Source organism: Vulpes lagopus, chromosome X (genome assembly GCF_018345385.1).
Source record: "Vulpes lagopus strain Blue_001 chromosome X, ASM1834538v1, whole genome shotgun sequence".
In the NCBI taxonomy this organism is placed as follows: Eukaryota; Metazoa; Chordata; class Mammalia; order Carnivora; family Canidae; genus Vulpes; species Vulpes lagopus.
The window spans coordinates 95,221,740-95,242,129 of record NC_054848.1 but is presented as its reverse complement, the minus strand read 5'-3'; the positions used below and the strand labels follow the sequence as shown (position 1 = coordinate 95,242,129).

The 20,390-nt window shown below is 39.8% G+C and overlaps 1 protein-coding gene across 8 annotated transcripts in view; it reads right to left on the bottom strand.

The window, feature by feature from the left end:
• Nucleotides 1-10,571: 10,571 nt before the first annotated feature.
• LOC121482906 (X-linked inhibitor of apoptosis) overlaps nt 10,572-20,390 on the bottom strand; it is a 54,243-nt gene continuing 44,424 nt past the window's right edge. For all 8 annotated transcript variants that reach the window (XM_041740960.1, XM_041740962.1, XM_041740964.1 and 5 more), the window contains one exon: nt 10,572-15,282. In XM_041740960.1, the coding sequence (XP_041596894.1) occupies nt 15,089-15,282 (194 nt within the window). In that variant the 3' untranslated portion in view covers nt 10,572-15,088. The remainder of the gene's footprint in view (nt 15,283-20,390) is intronic.

Sequence of the window (20,390 nt, the reverse complement as noted above, 5' to 3'; positions counted from 1 at the left end):
CGACCACCACAGTCAAGATACAAAACAGTTCCAATACCACAAGGATTCCTCCAGTTGCTCTTTTGTAACCACACTCATCTCCCTCTGCCCTCCCCTCCCCAAGCCTTAGCAACTTAAAGCCACCCGGGCTTAAGGTCACCATTTTTTAAATTTTGTCATTTCAAAAATGTTACATAAAGAATTCTTTAGATGACTCCACAGCAGGATTATTTTTTAAAAGGCTTCTGCACTGGGCAGCCTGGGTGGCTCAGCAGTTTAGCGCCGCCTTCGGCCCAGGGTTTGATCCAGAGTCCTGGGATCGAGTCCCACATGGGCTCCCTGCATGGGGCCTGCTTCTCCCTCTGCCTGTGTCTCTGCCTCTCTCTCTCTCTCTCTCTCTCTCTGTGTGTGTGTGTGTGTGTGTCTCATGAATAAATAAATAAAATCTTTAAAAAAAATAAGAGGCTTCTGCACTTAGAGTGAGAAATATATGCAGTGCTATAGTAGATCAAGAAGGGTAAAAGCCAAGCCCTCGTGGTATTTTCCACTCCATTTGAAGGAAAATATTTCCTACCAGCAAAGTAAAAGTAAAATTGTCCCACTCTCTGGATATCTTAGTCTGTTAAATTTCTGGTTTTGTTATGAACTGAAGCCATTCAGCAATGGGCACTGCTTTGAGTAGTGATTTCTATGAAAAACAACTCTGTCACCCAGGTAGTACAGACAGAAGTCTCAGGTTGGAGGGAATGAAAGAAAGCTTTTTGTCTGAGGGACGCCTGGGTGGCTCAGTCCCTTGGGCATCTGCCTTCGGCTCAGATCATGATCCTGGGGTCCTGGGATGGAGCCCCAAATCCACTCCCTGCTCAGCGGAGAGTCTGCTTCTCCTCCTAACCCCCCGCCCCGGCTTGTGCATGTTCTCTCTCTCTCTCTCAAAAATAAATAAATAACATCTTTTTAAAAAAAAAAAAAAAGAACCAAATATTCAGAAAAAGTGTGCTTTCGTTTGAACATAAAGATGTCACTATGGATTCAAGGTCATTAGGGTAGATAAGTTTGACCTGCCTTTCCTGTGACGGGGAGGGGCACCATATTTTCTTGCTTCCTTCTGTCAAATGGCCACATGGCAAAAGGAGTTCGTGGAAGGCGGCCCAGGTTAGGGGTCAATGGGTCTGTTTTCCCATGTTCTCAGTTAGCTTTGTTTTTCTAGGTTTCCCCTTACTACCCAGACAGACTCGGATGTTGTCACAACTCCTTGCTCACACCTCCCCTCTAGTTTTCTGCTTGGCCAATCCCAGCCCTCTTCCCACCACCCCCAACCCCCATTCAACAACGCAACATTTGGATTTTAGCATCTCTTTTCTACTCCTGCTGTGGAGTCATCTAAAGAATTTCACCTGCTGTGTGTTTCCAACAGGCCAATTAAAATGGGGGAGAGGGAGGAGGGGAGGAATAGGAGCGAGAACAGCAAAGAAGAAATTAGCAAGTATTAAGCAAAGAAAGAAGGGCCTCCTGTTAGGTTTCAGGGAAGCCATTGAGTTGATCTCTTAGAATCTTTGGGGATTATTATCAGAGGAGAGATGAGTGAGTGGATTGAAATGGGAAAATTGAGAAATGTAGGTAGAGAGGGATCTGGAAAACTAAACTCCCCAGAAGGAAAGACTTTAAGAATCCTAAAGCCAAAGGATTAGTGGCCCTTACTACTGTGCGCTGCGTTCGATTTCACAGGCAACTGGTATCAGGGCTAAATCATGTAGTAGTAACACGAGAACAAGGAGAAATCTACCTGAGCTGTGTCATTTTGAATACCTATTAAAGAATGAGTAAAGGGAGCCAGTCTGAGAGACTCACCACAGGGTGTAATTATGCACGTTGAAACCACGGTTCATCTGTGGATCTCAAAGCACATTACCGACTTCAATTATTTTTCATGACACCTCTGTGGGACCATTATTTCCTACAGACAGATGAAGCAACTGAGTCAGTAAGGGTGACCAGGCCCCTTCAATCACACCATGAATCACCTGTTGGGTTGCTCCTATTTCCAATTTGTCATTTGAATTAATTGGCCAGCTCCAAAGGAAGAGGGAACACTTTAGCAGTGCTTCGAGTGAATTTTGGCTTCTTTTTTTGTTTGTTTGGATGCAAGGGAGGCTGAATTCCTTTTAAGATAGAATGCTGCTCAAAGAGTTATTAGTGAATGGGATGTATGGAAATATATTAAGATATTATTCAAGACATATGCCACAACACACAGGTATAAGCCTATATAGCGTAACAGTCCAAGTGGGTCCTTTTGTCCTCCATCATCACCCTTGCATACAAAACAAAACAGAACAAAACCACAAAGGTATCATATACAATCATAAAGTTTTAGTATCTGGAACGGCCTTCAACAATCTCAGATCTTTTAGCTTTGGTCGCACCAACTTCATGAAACCCACTCTAATTATTGGTTCACACCCTCATTTGTCCTTCCGTGTTCCTACAATAATAATAATCTGTACCATACAATCTAGCACCGTATCACACTGTATTTACCCTCTTACGTTCCTTTGATATTTTGAGTTAAACAACACAGTGGTTATCAAAGACCTATGTATTAAGTTTGCAGTCGGGGCCTATCTTGTGAATGATGAATGTAGATCTCTTTTTTGCCAACAAGACAGTAAACTCCAGGAGGGCCAAACCTGGGTCTTATTTTCTCCTATCACTACCTCCCAGAATTTGAGTATACTGCAAGTACTCAAATACACTGTCGGTGCGATTTTAACAAGATTAAGACACGGTGGTGGAGGCCAGCAATGAAGTGAAACAAGGTTTCAGTGAACTCATTAAACAAGGTGGCTTTTTTTTTTAAATTTTTATTTATTTATTATAGTCACAGAGAGAGAGAGAGAGAGAGAGGCAGAGACACAGGCAGAGGGAGAAGCAGGCTCCATGCACGGGAAGCCCGACGTGGGATTTGATCCCGGGTCTCCAGGATCGTGCCCTGGGCCAAAGGCAGGCGCCAAACCGCTGCGCCACCCAGGGATCCCAACAAGGTGGCTTAATTTGAATATATATTTAAATAAAAAGGTGCCTATGTGAAACTCATATATTCTATCCAGCCCCAGCAAAGGCTAGGACACGTGATGGTTGCCTGGTAAGTCAGTATCTTTCCTGTTATCCCCCAACACACGTCACAAAATCTGCTTTAGAAAATAACTTACAAAACACACACACACACACACACACAAAAAAAAAAAAAAAAAAAAGAAAAGAACTTACAGGGGATCCCTGGGTGGCTCAGCGGTTTAGCACCTGCCTTTGGTCCAGGGCGTGATCCTAGAGTCCCAGGATCGAGTCCTGCATCAGGCTCCTGCATGGAGCCTGCTTCTCTCTCTGCCTCTGTGTCTCTCATGAATAAATAAATAAGATCTTTTAAAAGAAAAAAAAAGAAAATAACTTACAATCTCCTGCTCAGAAATACAAAACCCATCATATGCCAGCTTGAATTTCTCTCACCTGTAGGGGGAGAGATGAAATATGTACCCAAGGAGACCTAGGGCACATCAAGAGCCCTTGAGAATTTGCATTACTTGCCCTCGAACCTCTCATTCAAAACCTCTATTTTCGGGGCCCCTGGGTGGCTCAGTGGGTTGAGCATCTGCCTTTGGCTCAGGTCGTGATCCCGGGTCATCGGATGGAGTCCTGCATTCGGCTCCCTGAAGGGAGCCTGCTTCTCCCTCTGCCTATGTCTCTGCCTCTCTCTCTGTGTCTCTCATGAATAAATTGTCTTTTAAAAAAACCATTAAAAAAAAGCTGTGAAAAAAAAAAACCCATTTTCAGTTCTTCAGACGTGTCACACTTTGTTGATTCGGAGCTCACATGCTTCTCTCCTAGGCAGAACTCCCTTTCTCCACCTCCTTGACTACTTCAAGGGTCCCCTCCTTCAGAACACTTGCCCTGAGACGCTTCCCACAACAGTCTGAATTAGAGACACTTCCTATTGCCCTTCAGTGCTCTATGACAGAATGGACCCCAGAGCATCTAGCACAGAGCCCAGCACATAGCAGGTATTCGATGTTTTTCATAAGAAGGAATGACATTCATAGAAAATAGGCATGGATTCTAAATCGTATTGTATTTGTCAATGCACTTAAAATTTTTTTTTTTTGTATTTGTCAGAGACAGAGAGTGCAGTAGCAGGGAGAGCTGCAGGCAGAGGGAAAAGCAGTCTTCCTGTTGAGCAGGGGGCCTGGTGCTGAACTCGATTCCAGGACCCTGGGATTATGACCTGAGCTGAAGGCAGATGCTTAGCCGACTGAGCCACCCAGGCGTCCCAATGTACAACTTTTAGAAGAGGAGGTTTTCCCATTCCATTCATTTATTAATTTCTTCATTCATTCCTCTACTCATACATCTGTGTCCTGAAAAAATTAATTCTGTGCTTATTAATGGACTAGATAGCATTGTAGTCATTGCAAACATAGTGATTAGGAAGACATGGTTCCTGACCTCCAAGGTTTGCCTTGGCAATGAGTGAAAAGTTCTCTTTCCCACTTCCAAATTCTTGAGATCAGAAACATAAATTTTTTTTAAAGATTTTATTCATTTATTCATGAGAGACACACAGAGACAGAGGCAGAGACATAGGCAGAGGGAGAAGCAGGCTCCATGCAGGGAGCCCGACACAGGACTCGATCCCGGGTCTCCAGGATCACGCCCCGGGCTGAAGGCAGCACTAAACCGCTGAGCGAGAAACATAAATTTTGTATGCTCCTGGCTGGTTCAGTTGGTAGAGCATGTGACTCTTGATCTCAGGTTCGTGAGTTCGAGCTCCACAATGTGGGAAATTAAAAATTAAAATTAAAAAGAAAGAAACATAAATTTGTATTTTCTAGAATTAATTTTGTAATTCTAGTTGAGTAGACATACTAAGAACCACATACATCCTTTTATTGCTTCTATTTGGTCTTGTGGTTTGGTATCATATGGCCAGCCAGGTCTTGCCATCCAAAATAGAGCCTGGATTTGGACATATATACTCTAAGTTCAGACAGTGAGGCAGCCAATCTAGCTAATTCATGCCAAAAATTAGCTAAAAACATTCTCACTGCCTATAAGAACAGCTTGACTGGTGATTCACCGTATGATTTAGGTGAGTCACATAACCTTTATGTCTGGGGTTTCTCCGCTGTAAATTACAGAGATGCTAGGAATATGATGAATGAGAGACACAATGGCATAGTCCAAGAATACCAGCCCAATTATTTTATTGTTCCTAAACTTAATCTGTTTTATGTATCCTCGTTTTCACGTGTTAGAAAATAGAGCTGACCTGACTGCCCAAGTGGATCTATTTGAGAGCCACTTGAATGGCAGCGTTTATGAGTACAATTTCCACAATTGTACACAGGAGCAATTTCTCCAATTATCTCTGTGCCATTTCCCATACACTTCTGATTTAAACACAAGGAGTAACCATGTAGAGAGTGAAAGACATAGAGATAATGTAGATAAAGGTTTTTGAGAGTCGTGGAAATGGCCAAGAAACTATATAAATGAATTTCATCACTGTATATCCCTTGATTAATCAGATACTGGTCCAGAACTGTTTCATTTTGTGTGAAACTAACCCATAATTAGTCTAGTAAACTCTAATTAGAGGAATGATTCCTTGGGCTTATAGAGAGGGTTTATACTTTTTGAAGCTCTTTTATGTACATTTACTCATATGACACTTGCAACAACCCTCTGAGGTTGGTGGAGTGTTAATATTTTTGTTACATTTTATTTTGTATAAGTAACCAAATCTTGCTTTATAATCCATATTTAGCATAGGTCTTTTTACTTTATTCTTATATATCACATAAGAATATAACGTATACAAAAAGTTTATATTAGGAAACCAAGAAAGGAATAAGTACCAAAAAAACAGAAAGAAAGGAATCAGTACAGTCTCTTTAGTAATCAAATGACAAACAAACAAACAAACAAAAAACCTAGTTGAAAGAAAAACAGGTTTTTCCAGACAAGTTAGGTCATTCTCTTAATGATTAACACAGGCCTTTGTTAAATTTCTACTAGGAAATCTATGCACAATGTTTATTTAACGAAAAAAGAAAATGATGTTAAGTTTTTCTCCATTTCAGATTTAATTTAATGGAGGGAGAATTGGAGTCTTTTGTTTTTAATAGAAGTTCCTCTGGGGGAAAAAATTAAGAAATTCCTCTGGAAACATTAGCAAGTGTTCATGAACATACTCGTATGTTCTTTTTTTCTCAATACAGTTGTCAGTAATCTGGCAGAAGCAGAGCCTAATCACTGCCAAACAAAATTCCAATATTTAATGAGAAAATACATTTTTGATGCTTTAGCCAAAAATGCAAAGCCCCTTATATAAGCTAATGGAATTAAAAAGAAATCTCTAGTACCCGGTAATGGAATAAAGTCAAAGAAATACAATGCACAGACTTAAAGAAAAATCACTCTCAAAAGTTTATGTAACAGACATCGATCATTTTGTCCGTACAGCAGCCCCCCCTTATCTGCGTGGGATATGTTCCAAGACCCCCAGAGGCAGCTTCAGAACGTGGATAGTACCAAACCCTATATATACTATGTTTTTTTTTTCCTATAGCTACATATCTATGATAAAGTTTAATTTATAATTTAGGCACAGTGAAAGATTAACAATAACTGTAACAATACACTGTAATGAAAGTGATGTGAATGTGGTCCGTCACTCAAAATATCTTACTGTACTGTGCTCACCCTTCTTGTGAAGATGTGAGATGATTGCATATCTACGTGATGAGGTGAAGTGAGGGGAATGACATGGTGACGCAGCGTTAGGCTACTACTCACTTTCTGAGAACAATCATCAGAAAGAGAATCCTTTGTTTCCAGACCACTTTTGACAACAGGTAACTGAAACCATGGAAAGGGAACTAGATAAGGGAAGGCTACTGTAAAATATATCTTAATATATATATATATATATTATATATCTTTTTGTTTATTTATCTAATTGACCTCTACACAAACATGGGGCTCAAACTCAAAGTCCTGATCAAGAGTCACATGTTCTTCCGACTGAGCCAGCCAGGCACCCCTGTAAAATATACCTTTAGAATGGTAAAGTTTATTGAAACAAAAATTAGACTTTGAAGCAGGATCATTGTTTAAATACTATTACCTCAATTAATTCTACTCTAGTTGTGTGGGGTTTTTATTTCAAATTTAAATTCCTCTGGAAAAATGATGGGGGGAAATAATGATCAAAGTTTGGTTTCTATCGGATTTTTATTCCTTGTTTTGAACCAGTATCCTTCCAATGTTTACTCACAAGCTAAAGTTAAGAAGCATAGGCCCATGCAAAAGATTTTTTATGCTGTTGTCATGGTGCATATAGGGCCCTGAAAATCTCAAATTAAACAGAATAAGATTGGGGGAAAAGCATCTGAGCATACCAAATCTATACAAAGCCAAATGGCCAGTTTATGTATTTGTTATAAGCAAATTAGCAGTTTGCAGGAATAGAACAGAAAAGAAAATCATGGACTTTCATCTAGCCTTAAGATTTTACTTTTGGGGATCCCTGGGTGGCGCAGCAGTTTGGCGCCTGCCTTTGGCCCAGGGCGGGATCCTGGAGACCTGGGATCGAATCCCACGTCCGGCTCCCGGTGTGTGGAGCCTGCTTCTCCCTCTGCCTGTGTCTCTGCCTCTCTCTCTCTCTCTCTCTCTCTCTGTGACTATCATTAATAAAAAAAAAAAGATTTTACTTTTGGTTACAGTTTGAGACCAACGGCGACCTATAAGTGTGGATTTATGCCACTCTGAAGGCCTTTAGAGACATGACACCACTGCAGAAAAAAAATCAGAATTGCTAGTTATTATGAATTAGAGAGGCTTCCAACTCTTACATTCTATCATTGTAGATTAACTGCTCACATTTCACTGAAGCTTTTGGCTCTTTCTAGAAGTGCAAGTCTGTTCTGTACAATTTCAACTGATTGCTGTCACAATGCTTATGAGTGCATCTTCAAATATTTAACGCCTTCACTGCTTGGTTGGAGGATAGTTTAACGTCCTGGGCAATGTGAGGCTATTCTGAATTTAGCAGTGAAAGGCTTAAGATTTATACTCATAAAATTCAAAGAGTGCTCTATGAAAATTTTGTTGAAAAGTAGAATCAGAAGAGATTTTCAGGATGTTGTATTTTAGGTCTTCATGTTTTGGTAGCAGGAGAAAATACAGGACTGGATCAGCAGTAAGTTATAAGGAAAAGAAAAGTGAGGACAGTCATTTGCAGAGAGCTGTATCAATTTGATTTATAGGTTTCAGCTATTTAGCTCTTTCTGGATTCAGACCCCTTACCATACTCCAGGGGTTTTCAAGCTTTTGCCTGCATTGAAACCACTAAGAAGGCCTATTACAGATTGCTGGGTCAAGCCCCAGAGTTTCTGATTCAGTAGGTTTGAGATGGCGCGCAATAATTTGCATTTCCAACAAGTTCCTACATGATGCAGATGTGGCTGACCCCAGGACCACACTTTGAGAACAAAGTATCCATTCACCATGCAGTTAGCCTACTCATGTATATATGTATATAATTTTTTTTTAGATTTTATATATTTGAGAGAGTGTGAGCAGGGAGGAGGGGCAAAGGGAGAGGGAGAAGCAGACGCCTACCTGGGCACAGAGCCCTACTTGGGGCTTGATCCCAGAACCATGAGATCATGACCCAAGCCAAAGTCAGATGCTTAACCAAATGACCACCCAGGTGCCCCCATTTTTTTAATTACGTAAACTCTATGCCCAATACGAAGCTTGAATTCATGACCTCAGGATCAAGAGTCACATGCTCTACTGACTGACCCAGCCAGGTGCCCCTAGCCTACTAACTTCTAATAAGTGCCACATTTATTATATAATCTATAAGCCAACTACAAATGACACAGTGAGAACATACTTTTTTTTTATGCTTTGGGGTTCTTTTGGTAAAGATTTTAAGTAATCTCTACACCCAACATGGGGCTCAAACTCACAAGCTCAAAATCAGGAGTCACATGCTTCACTGATTGAGCCACCCAAGAACATAGTTTGAAAGTATTTTTAAATACCAGTTCTGAAGGGGTTTATTTACCCTAATCTTCAAATGGGGGAGAAGGGGAATAAAGTTGACTTTAATTCTTAGATGTCCATTAAAATTTAGTGGGGAGTTAAAAATTCAATTTTTTTAAAAGACTTTATTCATGAGAGACACACAGAGTTAGAGACACAGGCAGAGGGAGAATCTGGCTCCATGCAGGGAGCCCGACGTAGGACTCGATCCTGGGTCTCCAGTATCACGCCCTCAACTGCTGAGCCACTCAGGCGTCCCCAAAATCCAATTTTTGTAAAAAATGTTCTAATCTGGTATAGGAACATAACAAGGTAATTACAGGAGAAATGACACAATGTCTAGGACTTGTTCTAGAATAATCAAGCAAAAAAGGGGAGGGAAGGGGGGAGATGCCAGATCAAACAAGATGGGCAAAATATTATTTATTGAAGCTGAATGTAGAACACCATAGGGTTAGCTATGGTGTCAGTTTGAGATTTTCTGTAAGGGAAAGCTTTTTTTTTTTTTTCCTTAAGATTTTATTTATTTGAGAGAGTGAGCAAGAGTGTATGAGTCAGGGAGGCTCAGAGGGAAAAGCAGGCTCACCGCTGAGTGGGGTGCCTGATGCCTGGCTTGATCCTGGGACTCCAGCATCATGACCTGAGCAGAAGGCAGATGCTTAACCGACTAAGCCACCCAGGTGCCCCATGAGAAAGCTATTAAAACAAATTTGGGGGAGGGGCATCTGGGTGGCTCAGTGGTTGAGCATATCTGCCTTCTGCTCAGGTTCCCCCCCTGCCCATCCTGGGATTCAGTCCTGCTTCTCCCTCTGCCTCTGTTATGTTTTACGAATAAATAAAATGTTTTAAAAAAATTTTTTGGTGCCTTCTCTGGGGCTTGAACTCTAAGAGAAAGCTTTGAATATTCACATCTTTATCAATATTCATTGAAAGTGTAGTTGACATGTAAGAAGAAAGGTAGACTGCATTTAAATTGCTTGCTCAAGATTTGTTATGGTAACCGTATTCTCTCTTAGGAGAAACAGGCCAATCTTTGTGGGGAGAGGGTGTTATTATGGTTCATCTTTTCGTACATTTTAAAAACAGGCACTTATATAATTTTTTGCATGTACAGAATTCTATAAATTAATATGAAAACAGATGTCTTTTGTTTTTTAAAAGATTTATTTAAGAGAGAGAGTGACTAGAGGGAGAGAGCTCGAGGAGCAGGGGCAGGGGCAGAGGGAGAAGCAGACTCCCCGCTGATCAAGGAGCCCAATGTGGGCCTCCATCCCAGTACTCTGGGATCATGACCTGAGCCCATGGCAGATGCTTAACTACCCAGGGGTCCCACTGTCTTTTGTAACAGGATATTGTTCCCTCATGATGTGTTCCCTCATGTCTGGCCCAATGGCAGAAAATATATTTAGGTTTTGCTTTAGTATTTTTCAGAGGGCTATTTTGTTTTTTTCTGAGAAAGTACAATAAAAACAAATAGTAAGATATCATTTTAAAGAATAGTACTTTATTGAATAAGTTTTATTCACAGAAAAATAAGCTTTAATCTATGATGACTGCCAGATTATACGGTGGAAAGCAATTTTCTTTGTTTTCCATACTGATGGAAAGGTTTCTACTAAACAAAAAAAGTCATAAAATTATATTCACAAATATAGCACTCTATCTCAAAACATTTCACATGATTATTCACAACACTAATACAATGACATAGTATCCGTCATTCTGTCAGGTTAGATAAACTATAACAGTAATGAAAAAAATGCAAAATCTAACAAAAATTACATTAAAGCCTTTATTACATCAACTTGAAAACTCAAATTTTTTACTAAGCATAGAGAAAATGACAAAATATACTTACACAGTAATTTTAAATGTTGCATTAATGATACACAATAACGTAGGAAATGTCAAAAAAAATCTATATGCACATCTGCAAACTTTAGTCTTCAAAACAGAATCTTACCACCCAAAACATTAACGTAGTATTGTACAATTTGAAGATATATGTATTTAAGATTGTCCTACTGTATTAGTCATAAAGTGTCATTTAATATGTAGTGAAAGTTATGGTATAAAAGAGAAGAGTTGAAAAAATAAACATTTGAGACCTCCCAGGGGAGGTAACTCGAAGTTTTTCACCTTCAAACTATGTCCCAGTCTGGGCTGCCACTAATTAGCTAGACAGCTTTGAATAAATCACTTCACCTTTGAGCCACAGTTGTTTCACCTGTAGAACGAGGGAAAAGAATCAGATACTCTCTAAGGTCACTCCTAGCTCTGACACTCTAGGATTCTAGTATGCCGCTAGTGAAATTCACATTGTGCTAAGTAAGAGTCAAATTGACACTGATTATGAAAGTGGGAATAAGCCAACTGTTTCTATTAGGAAAGCTCACCTGAATTTGATAAGAATAGGGTTTTTTTTTCTCAAAGTTTTAAAAAAGGAACTTAAATATTTTCAAAGACCTGACCTATTTCTTATAGTTTACATCTTAACTATGAGAAACACCAAAAAAGATGAGTAAGGGTCACTGAAAGAGTCATCATCTAAATTTTTGCCCAAATTTCCAGTCAAGGCAAACCCATGAAGGGTGAGAGAGTGCTGGGAAGGGAATGGTATTTTTTTAAGATTTTATTTATTTATTCATGAGAAACACACAGAGAGAGGCAGAGACACAGGCAGAGGGAGAAGCAGGCTCCATGCAGGGAGCCCGATGTGGGACTCGATCTCAGGTCTCCAGGGTCACACCCTGGGCCGAAGGCAGTTGCTTAACTGAGCCACCCAGGTGTCCCAGGAATGGTATTTTATATACGGGGTTCTCCCTGAACTCTCATGATTTCATAACATAGGTATTATTCTTATTTTAGAGATGAAGAAACAGCTCTTTTTTAAAGCAGACTTGGCTAAAAATAACTACATCTGTCAAATATCCCCTCTTGTTTTCTTAATTTCTCTAATGGGAATGAAAAGCCTACCCCGTTCCTCCCACTCCGCCACACTTTCCCCTCATATTCAACACCTGGGTGATCAGGAAATTATGATTTGGGCCTAAAGAGTACAATACGTGCACCTAATGCTGTGGTGGTAGTCTCCATTCAGAGAGTTCAAAACACCAATTTTATCCACTAAAATGAAAACGGGGGAAAAAAAAAACCCTAACAAAATTTAAATAATATAACAACAAAAAAGATCAAAGCAGGGCCAAATCACATTATATACACCCATTACACCTGCCCTACCCCGTCTTAGCTCCTAACCAAAGGGGGAAAAAAACAAAACCAAAAACCCAAACCTAGCAGGAAAGGCAATACAAAGCCATTGATTAATAAATTGGGAGTTTATGCTTTATAAACATGAAACCTATTTTTCAAAAAAAATTAAAACTAGGCTTTTGATCAACACACCAAATTATTATGAATAAAGATGACTACTTATTACCAAACAACTTGACTCATTGCATGACTAAAATGTAGTATAAGATAGGCGGTGACTTCAAAATCTTTAGAGTGAACTTTCTAACAGAAAAGGAATGTCTACATGTAGATACGGAGAACTATTTTGGGAAAGAGGGAGGCACAGATTTGGATCTCGTTATATTTTTGACCTTGCAAGTAATCATTTTTTGCACAACTAAATGGAAAGGATCCAGTGCTTTTTATAGTGAGAACACAGACAAACATTGGTAAGTCTTAAAAAAAAAATGTGATTAGAAGTTGGAGTGCTGAGTGATTTCAGAACCTGAAGCAACAGCATTTCTAAACAATTCTTAAAATAAACTTGTTAGCCACATCAGCTTCATGCATTACATTTCACAACTCATGGGGAGAAAAAAGGTCTTTCTTAACTCCAAACATACAAGTTTTAAAAGAAGAGTTTTAATGAACTGAAGCTCCCAGAACAGGAAAAGCCTTATGTTAAAACAATTCAGTCCTTGGCCAACAACTAGATTGAACTAACTACCTGACTGGGAGCTGACATGTTCTGGAGAACACATTTAAAAACCTTTAACAACAACAAAAAAACAATTAAAATAAAAATAAAAACCTTTAACACTTTTCTCCCCTTGTAATTTAAACCCAAAGCTTAGACTATGTAAAATTTAATTTAATGAACATTTAGTGGAAGTGCAAAGGTAAAAAACTGAGAGTTTACACAAAAAACTGGGCAGTCATTTAATTTCAAAAATTCTCATTTAAATTTGCAATGCTTTAAATGACTATCACTTAAAATATCATCAACAGAGGTGAGGAGAACATGACAATACTCTCTTAGAAAATACAATGAAAATAGAATTTTTAGTTTCACTCTCAAATATTTCTCCACAGTACAATGCCTCACTCACCTCTATAATGGGTCGTTTTAAGAATCTTGTAAGTAAACCCTGGGTGTTCTACGAAGCACTTTTAAACTGTTTTGGTTTTTTTAAAAATCTATATTGACTCTTATTCAAGTTTTATTTTCTTTTTAATACTTAAACAAGTATTCTCGTTTTGTCAGTATTTTATAATTTCCAAGAGATTTTAAGGATCTTGAGAGAACATTTATTTAAGAAGTATCTACTACTATTACTAGTCAAGGAAACGATTTAGGTAAAGACTTGACATTTTGTCCTATGTACATCTTAATTATCCTAACAGTAAAAACGCACATGAAACTTTAAGGTACAAGATATGAGAATCTTAACATGGAAAGCTGTCACTATAACTACAAGCAGTATACAAACATGCTTCTAACTTTTTCCTACATAAGCTGACAGATGTTTAAAATACTGGGTTAACAAAGATCTTTTAGTAAAGTGACTTAGGCAGGCTTAAACTAGCAAGGATTAAGGATGAATCCTTACTAATTAATTGGAAGATCTGAGACATATTTTATATTTCATTTTACAAAATCAGGAATATTTATTTTGAAACAAGAGAAGAAGACATGGTCTACCTGTCAGAAAACTACCACTCAGAAATACTTTTCATCCACAAAGCAGGAAATACATAAAAACATTTAAATTTCACATTGGCACCAAAAAGGTTAACTGCTCTGCCTTCTTGGACTAGAAAAACTAAAGCTGAGCAATAAGTAGTTTTGCAGGCGTTTGAACATGCCTAAGCCTTTAAATCAGTAAAATATTTTCTAAAAATTCTGATTACAAAAGTAATATATACTTATAAAAAATCCAAACAGAACAAAATGAAAAAAGTAGAAAGTGAAAGGCCCCTGCAAATCCCCTTTGGGACTGGCCCCCCCCACCCCCCTCAAGAGAAACCACATTTAACAGTCTGATGCTTTATTTTTCCAAATCTTTTGTTCTATACATACAGAAAATACACACACCTTCATCTGGCTCATTCTATACACAGTGTTTTGCCACTTCAGTTTATACTCAATGTATCTTTGACATCTTTCCATGTCAGTACATGTTAGCTAGATGGTACTCTATTCTTAAATACCCTTTTAACAATGGCAAAATCATTTTTAAAAATCACCCACCGAAGCACATGTGTATAATTTTAAAAGAGAATGGACAAAATCCTAAAACACAAAAACAAACATCTAAAAATAATCGGTATCTTTCCACCAGTGTGGAACAGTTCATTCCTTTTCACACAAAACAAATTATGAGATTGGGGAGATTAATTCTAATCTCCACGTTTACACAGAATGCTCCATTTGTTAAGCCTATATGAAAAGAATGAAAAATTCAGTTAACTCACACTTAGAAACTAAGTTAGTGTAGTACAAATACAAATACACATTGTGATCAATTACAATATGATGCTTCTTAGTCTAGATTTCAATTGAGTAAAAAAAAGATATATAACATAGCTAATGTCCCCCCAAATCCAGAAATTCAAATTTTAGATTACAAACTAGAGCACTGTAGTTTACATTTTGTCTACTTGGTAGCAAATGCTAATGGCATTCGATGCTAATTAAAGTCGGTTCACATCACACACTCAATCAGGGTAACGAGAAGAACATAATGCGCCTAACTGTAGAGTGAGATTAAGACATAAAAATTTTTTGCTTGAAAGTAATGACTGTATAGCACATGGGACATTTGTCAACTGCTTCAGCACATTGTTTACAAGTGACCAGATGTCCGCAAGGAATGAAAACCACAGCAATATTTCTATCCATACAGATTTTGCAAAGCTTCTCCTCTTGCAGGAGTCTGAGCTGCTCTTCGGCACTAATCTCTGCACAAAGAGAAAAGAAATGTGTTAATTTTAGACTTTCTTAGTTGTTGAAATGCATTGAAACAACGAAAACCCCTACTATGTGCCAGGTGCTAATCAAGGCCTGGGAGACAGGATGAGTCACACGTGACACCTGCTCTTCAATAGCTTGCAGGCTAGAGGAGAGGAGGGCGTGAGCTGAGGCTGTGGGGGAAGCACAAAGTACAAAGTGATAAGTGTTATCATAAAGTTACATATAAAGTGGTCGGGGATGAGCTGAGAGAACAAGTTCTTCTGTTCAGATGAGTTGGGGAAGGCTTCACAGGCTGGCAGCTGCGGGGCAGGGGGCCGGAGGGACAGGGGAAGTGGAGGAGTGACATTTATTTATAAGATTTTATTTAATTATTCATGAGAGAGACACAGAGAAAGAGGCAGAGACACAGGCAGAGGGAGAAGCAGGCTCCATGCAGGGAGCCCGATGTGGGACTCAATCCCGGGATCCCAGGATGTCACCCTGGGCCGAAGGCAGTCGCACAACCGCTGAGCCACCCAGGCATCCCTAGGAGTGACATTTAAACATGGCCAACAGGGGACGCCTGGATGGCTCAGTGGTTAGTCTGCTTGAAGATTCTCTTCTGGGCAGCCTGGGTGGCTCAAGTGGTTGCGCAACTGCCTTCAGCTCAGGGTGTGATCCTGGACTCCAGGGATCGAGTCTCACATCGGGCTCCCTGCATGGAGCCTGCTTCTCCCTCTGCCTCTCTCATGAATAAGTAAATAATCTTTAAAACAAATAGATAAGTAAACAAACATGGCCAGCAATTTACCAGGCTGAGAAGCAAGGATTAGGTAAAAGAACTGACATACGGGAAGGGCATGGCTTACTCCAGAAACAGAGGGATGGATCTGAGGGACACTTCTGAAGCAGGACTACTAGGATTTGGGGACTGATTAGATGTGAGAGGTGAGGAAAACAAGAGCTGATTTTAAGATTTCTAGTGGCTGACAAGAGGATGGTGATGCCAAAAAGAAATATAGGAGGTACTGGTTTGGCATTTTCAAGTTTTTTTTTTTAAAAGATTTTATTTATTTATTCATGAGAGACACAGAGAAAAAGAGAGGGAGAGACACAGGTAGAGGGAGAAGCAAGCTCCATGCAGGGAGCCTGACGTGGGACTCGATCCTGAGTCTCCAGGATCACACCCTAGCCTAGGCTGATGATGGCACTAAACTGCTGAGCCACCTGGGCTGCCCTCAAGTTGTTTTTGAGGTGTTTGCAGGGCATCCATATGTAAATGTCATTGGACAGTCACGTCTTGAGGTCAGAAGAAATTAGGGCTAGAGACAGAGATTTGGGTGACATTAGCATATAGGTGGCACTAAAGCACTTGCTTAATTCAGCCTTTCTCAAACTAGGCTTTGTGATGTGTTAACAAACATATCACAGAAATGTGTTTCATGGTGAAAGAGAACTCTAATAACAAGGGCGCCTGGGTGGTTCAGTCAGTTAAGCATCTGACTCTTGATCTCAGGGTTGTGAGTTCAAGCCCTGTGTTGGGCTCCACTCTGGGTGTGGAGCCTGCTTAAAAAAACAAAACTATAATGACAACATCATCAACAATGGCAGCAGTTAACAGTAACACAGCACTTACTACTACGTGCCAGGCACTATTCCAGAGGCATTACATATTTTAACAATCTTTGTAGGCCAGTGGTTTCCAAATCTGGTCTCACATGGGAATCACTTGGGGCATTTTTAAAAAAGATTTCTTTTTTTTTAAAAGATTTTATTTATTCATTCATGAGAGACACAGAGAGAGAGAGAGAGGCAAAGACACAGGCAGAGGGAGAAACAGGCTCCATGCAGGGAGTCCGACGCGGGACTTGATCCCGGGACCCCAGGATCACGCCCTGGGCCAAAGGCAGGCGCTAAACCACTGAGCCACCCAGGGATCTCCAGATTTCTTTATTTATCTATGTAAGAAAGAGGGGCAGCAGAAGAGAATCTTTTTTTTTTTTAAGATTTTATCTATTTATTCATGAGAGACACAGGCAGAGGGAGAAGCAAGCTCCATGCAGGGAGCCCGACACGGGACTCGATCCCGGGACTCCAGGATCACGCCTTGAGCTGAAGGCAGATGCTCAACTGCTTGAGTCACCCAGGGATCCCAGAAGAAAATCTTCCAGCAGACTAACTGCTGAGCCATGAGATCATGACCGGAGCCTAAACCAGGAGACAGGTGCTTAAATGATTGAGCAACTCAGGTGCAATTGAGGAATTCTTTTAAATGATAGATGGCTAGGTCCCACTCACTAAATCTAAAATTTCTAGGGTTGTTTTTTGTTGTTGTTGTTGTTGTTGTTCTGAAATTACAGTATGCAAAATAAAGAAGATATGGTTTTATACAGCAACAACAGCAACAATTTCTGAGATGGCACACACTGGTATTTGGCAACCAGTGCTGTGAAATACAGATCAATACAGTACAGTGTATGTCCCCTCTTAGAAAGTCACAATGCATGTCCCTATTTAACTACAGAGTTCCTCTTTTTCTTTCTTTCTTTCTTTCTTTCTTTCTTTCTTTTTTTTTTTTTTGGTCCTTTTTCATGGCATCCCTTTTAACATCTGGGGAACACTGTTTTCAAAACAAGTTTGGGAACAGTGGTTGACTTTTATTCAACAAATATTTACTGAATACTTAACTAAGTTCTAGGAACTGGAGATACAATTAACAAATATATAGGCCCCAGGTCCCTAATCGTGCATAAACAAGTAGGAAACACAAGTAGACAGGAAATTATATTAGAGTGGAATGATAAAGGTAATTTAGTGTGTTATGGAGAACACAGGAAGGGTGTGAGTTGTGCATGCACACAGAAACAGAAGGAAATTATACTTAAACTGGGTCCTTAAGGGTGAGGAGGAGTTAACCAGGAAAGATGGAGAGGGGTCCCTGGGGGACAGAGGCAGTGGGAGAAGAGAAAATAGCATAAGCAGGCTCTAAGGGGAGAGGCAGAAGCAGGCCTATGAGTGCAAGGGTAAGGCTTGGGGAGGGACACAGCAGGACGGGAGGCGACAGAAGGTTAGCAGGGTTCTGACCATGAGGATTTGGCAACCCATGTAAAGGAGTTTGGACTTGATCCTGAGGCACTGGTGGCCAGTAGGGTATTAACCTGGAGAGAGAGAAGAGATTTGTGCTCTGGAGAGGTATGCCTGACCAAGGGTGGAGAGAAAGTATTATTTAATCTCTTTCTTCTTAAAAAGCAACCTCATGGGCATAGTCAAAACTGTAAGCTCAAACATGGAATGCATCAGAGATAAGATAATGCATCTATCTGTCCTCAAGCTTGGTCTGATGTGCGGGACAGAAAAGAACCATTCTAAAATAATGTTACGAATGCTCTAACAGCAGGGCAAGTAAAGAATAGAGAGCTCCGAACTCAGCTATGGGTACTGGGGAAAGCTAGAAAGAATGAATTCTATGTGGAGCCTTGAAGGATGAGTTCACAAGATGGATTTAGGGAACTGGGAGTGGAATGGGGAATGAGACTAGGTACACAGACAGGGAAAAGGCAGTTGGGGCAGAGGTAACAATGGAAGTAAAGGGATGGCACTGTAAACTGATTTAAATTATAGGAAAGCATGTAACCAAAAAGTCAGACTCAAGTACATATTCATTCCCCCCCCCAAAAAAAGAGGAAAACAATTAAGAAATTTACACATTACTTGTGGATGTGACACTCCAATGAATAAAAACGAACACTAGACTGACCAGTTACCTAGAAAAGTTGAAATTTATAGAGAGAAAGAATGGTGGTTGTCAGGGGCTGGGGGGAGGGGCAACGAGGTGTTTAATGGGGACAGTTTCAGTTCTGAAGATAAAGAAAGTTGTGGAGACTGGTTGCACAACAATGTAAATGTACTTAACACTACTGTACACATAAAACTGTACACATAAAACATTTTTAAAGAGGAACACTGGACCACATGTCAGGAAACCTGATTTTTCTTCCCAACTATCTGAGTAATCTTTGCCTACAGCAAATCTATACTTCAGTTTTCTTACTGAAGTAATGAAAGTTCTTATATGATCTTTCAGGTTCATTTTGGTTCTGATGGTTTGTGATTCCATTTTACAGACCACAGTGGAATGAAATGTCAGGCCTACCAAACAAATGTTATCAAGTTTTTCAACCTTATTTCAGCCTTATGTACAGCCACTTATTTGACATGGTGAGGCTGTGGAATTATATTTTACCCCCTGAGACCAACAGTTTACCTCTGACAATTATTTCACTCAAACCTTAGGGCAAATACTGGATTCTACATCCTTTACTATGGCACCTTTCCCTTTCTACTAATTAATTAATTAATTAGAGAGAAAGAGAGAGAGCATGCAAGTAGGCGGAGGAGCAGAGGTAGAAGGACAAGCAGACCCCACACTGAGCATGGAGATCAACACAGGGCTCAATCCCATGACCCTAAGATCATGACCTGAGCTGAAATCAAGAGTTGAGTGCTTAACCAACTATGCCACCTATGCACCTCATCTTTTTTTTTTTTAAATATTTATTTATTTGTGAGAGATAGCATGTGAAAGGTGGGAGGCAAAGGGAGAGGGAAAGAGAAACTCAAGCAGGCTCCCCACTGAGCATAAAGACCATTGCGGGGCTCGATCCCATTACCCTGAGACCACAACCTGAGTTGAAATCAAGAGTCAGATGCTTAACTGACTGAGCCATGTAGGTGCTGCAGCATATTATGTGATATTTAAAAAGAAAGATAATATTTGGTACTACTTTTAGAAGATGATTTACTGGGGTATTCTGTCAAATAAGCATTGGGATTGAAGCTAGTACTGAACCTAGGATTTCTCAGTAAGCAACAATAACACTGTAGTGTTTCTAATAATTTCCACCTGGTTTACCTCAATTAGGCCCACCTTCTATTTTGTATAGAATTAAAAGAGTCTTAGTGCCAATCTTTACTCATCAGCCCTTGGGAAGAGGAAGAGGCATAGGAAGCAGCCCTGTGTAAGAAGATAACCTGTATCAATTAACTTTCCTCTCAATTTAGTGAGACCAAGGAGAGGTCAACTGATGAATTGCAACTCCTGCTTCTGAGAGCTGCC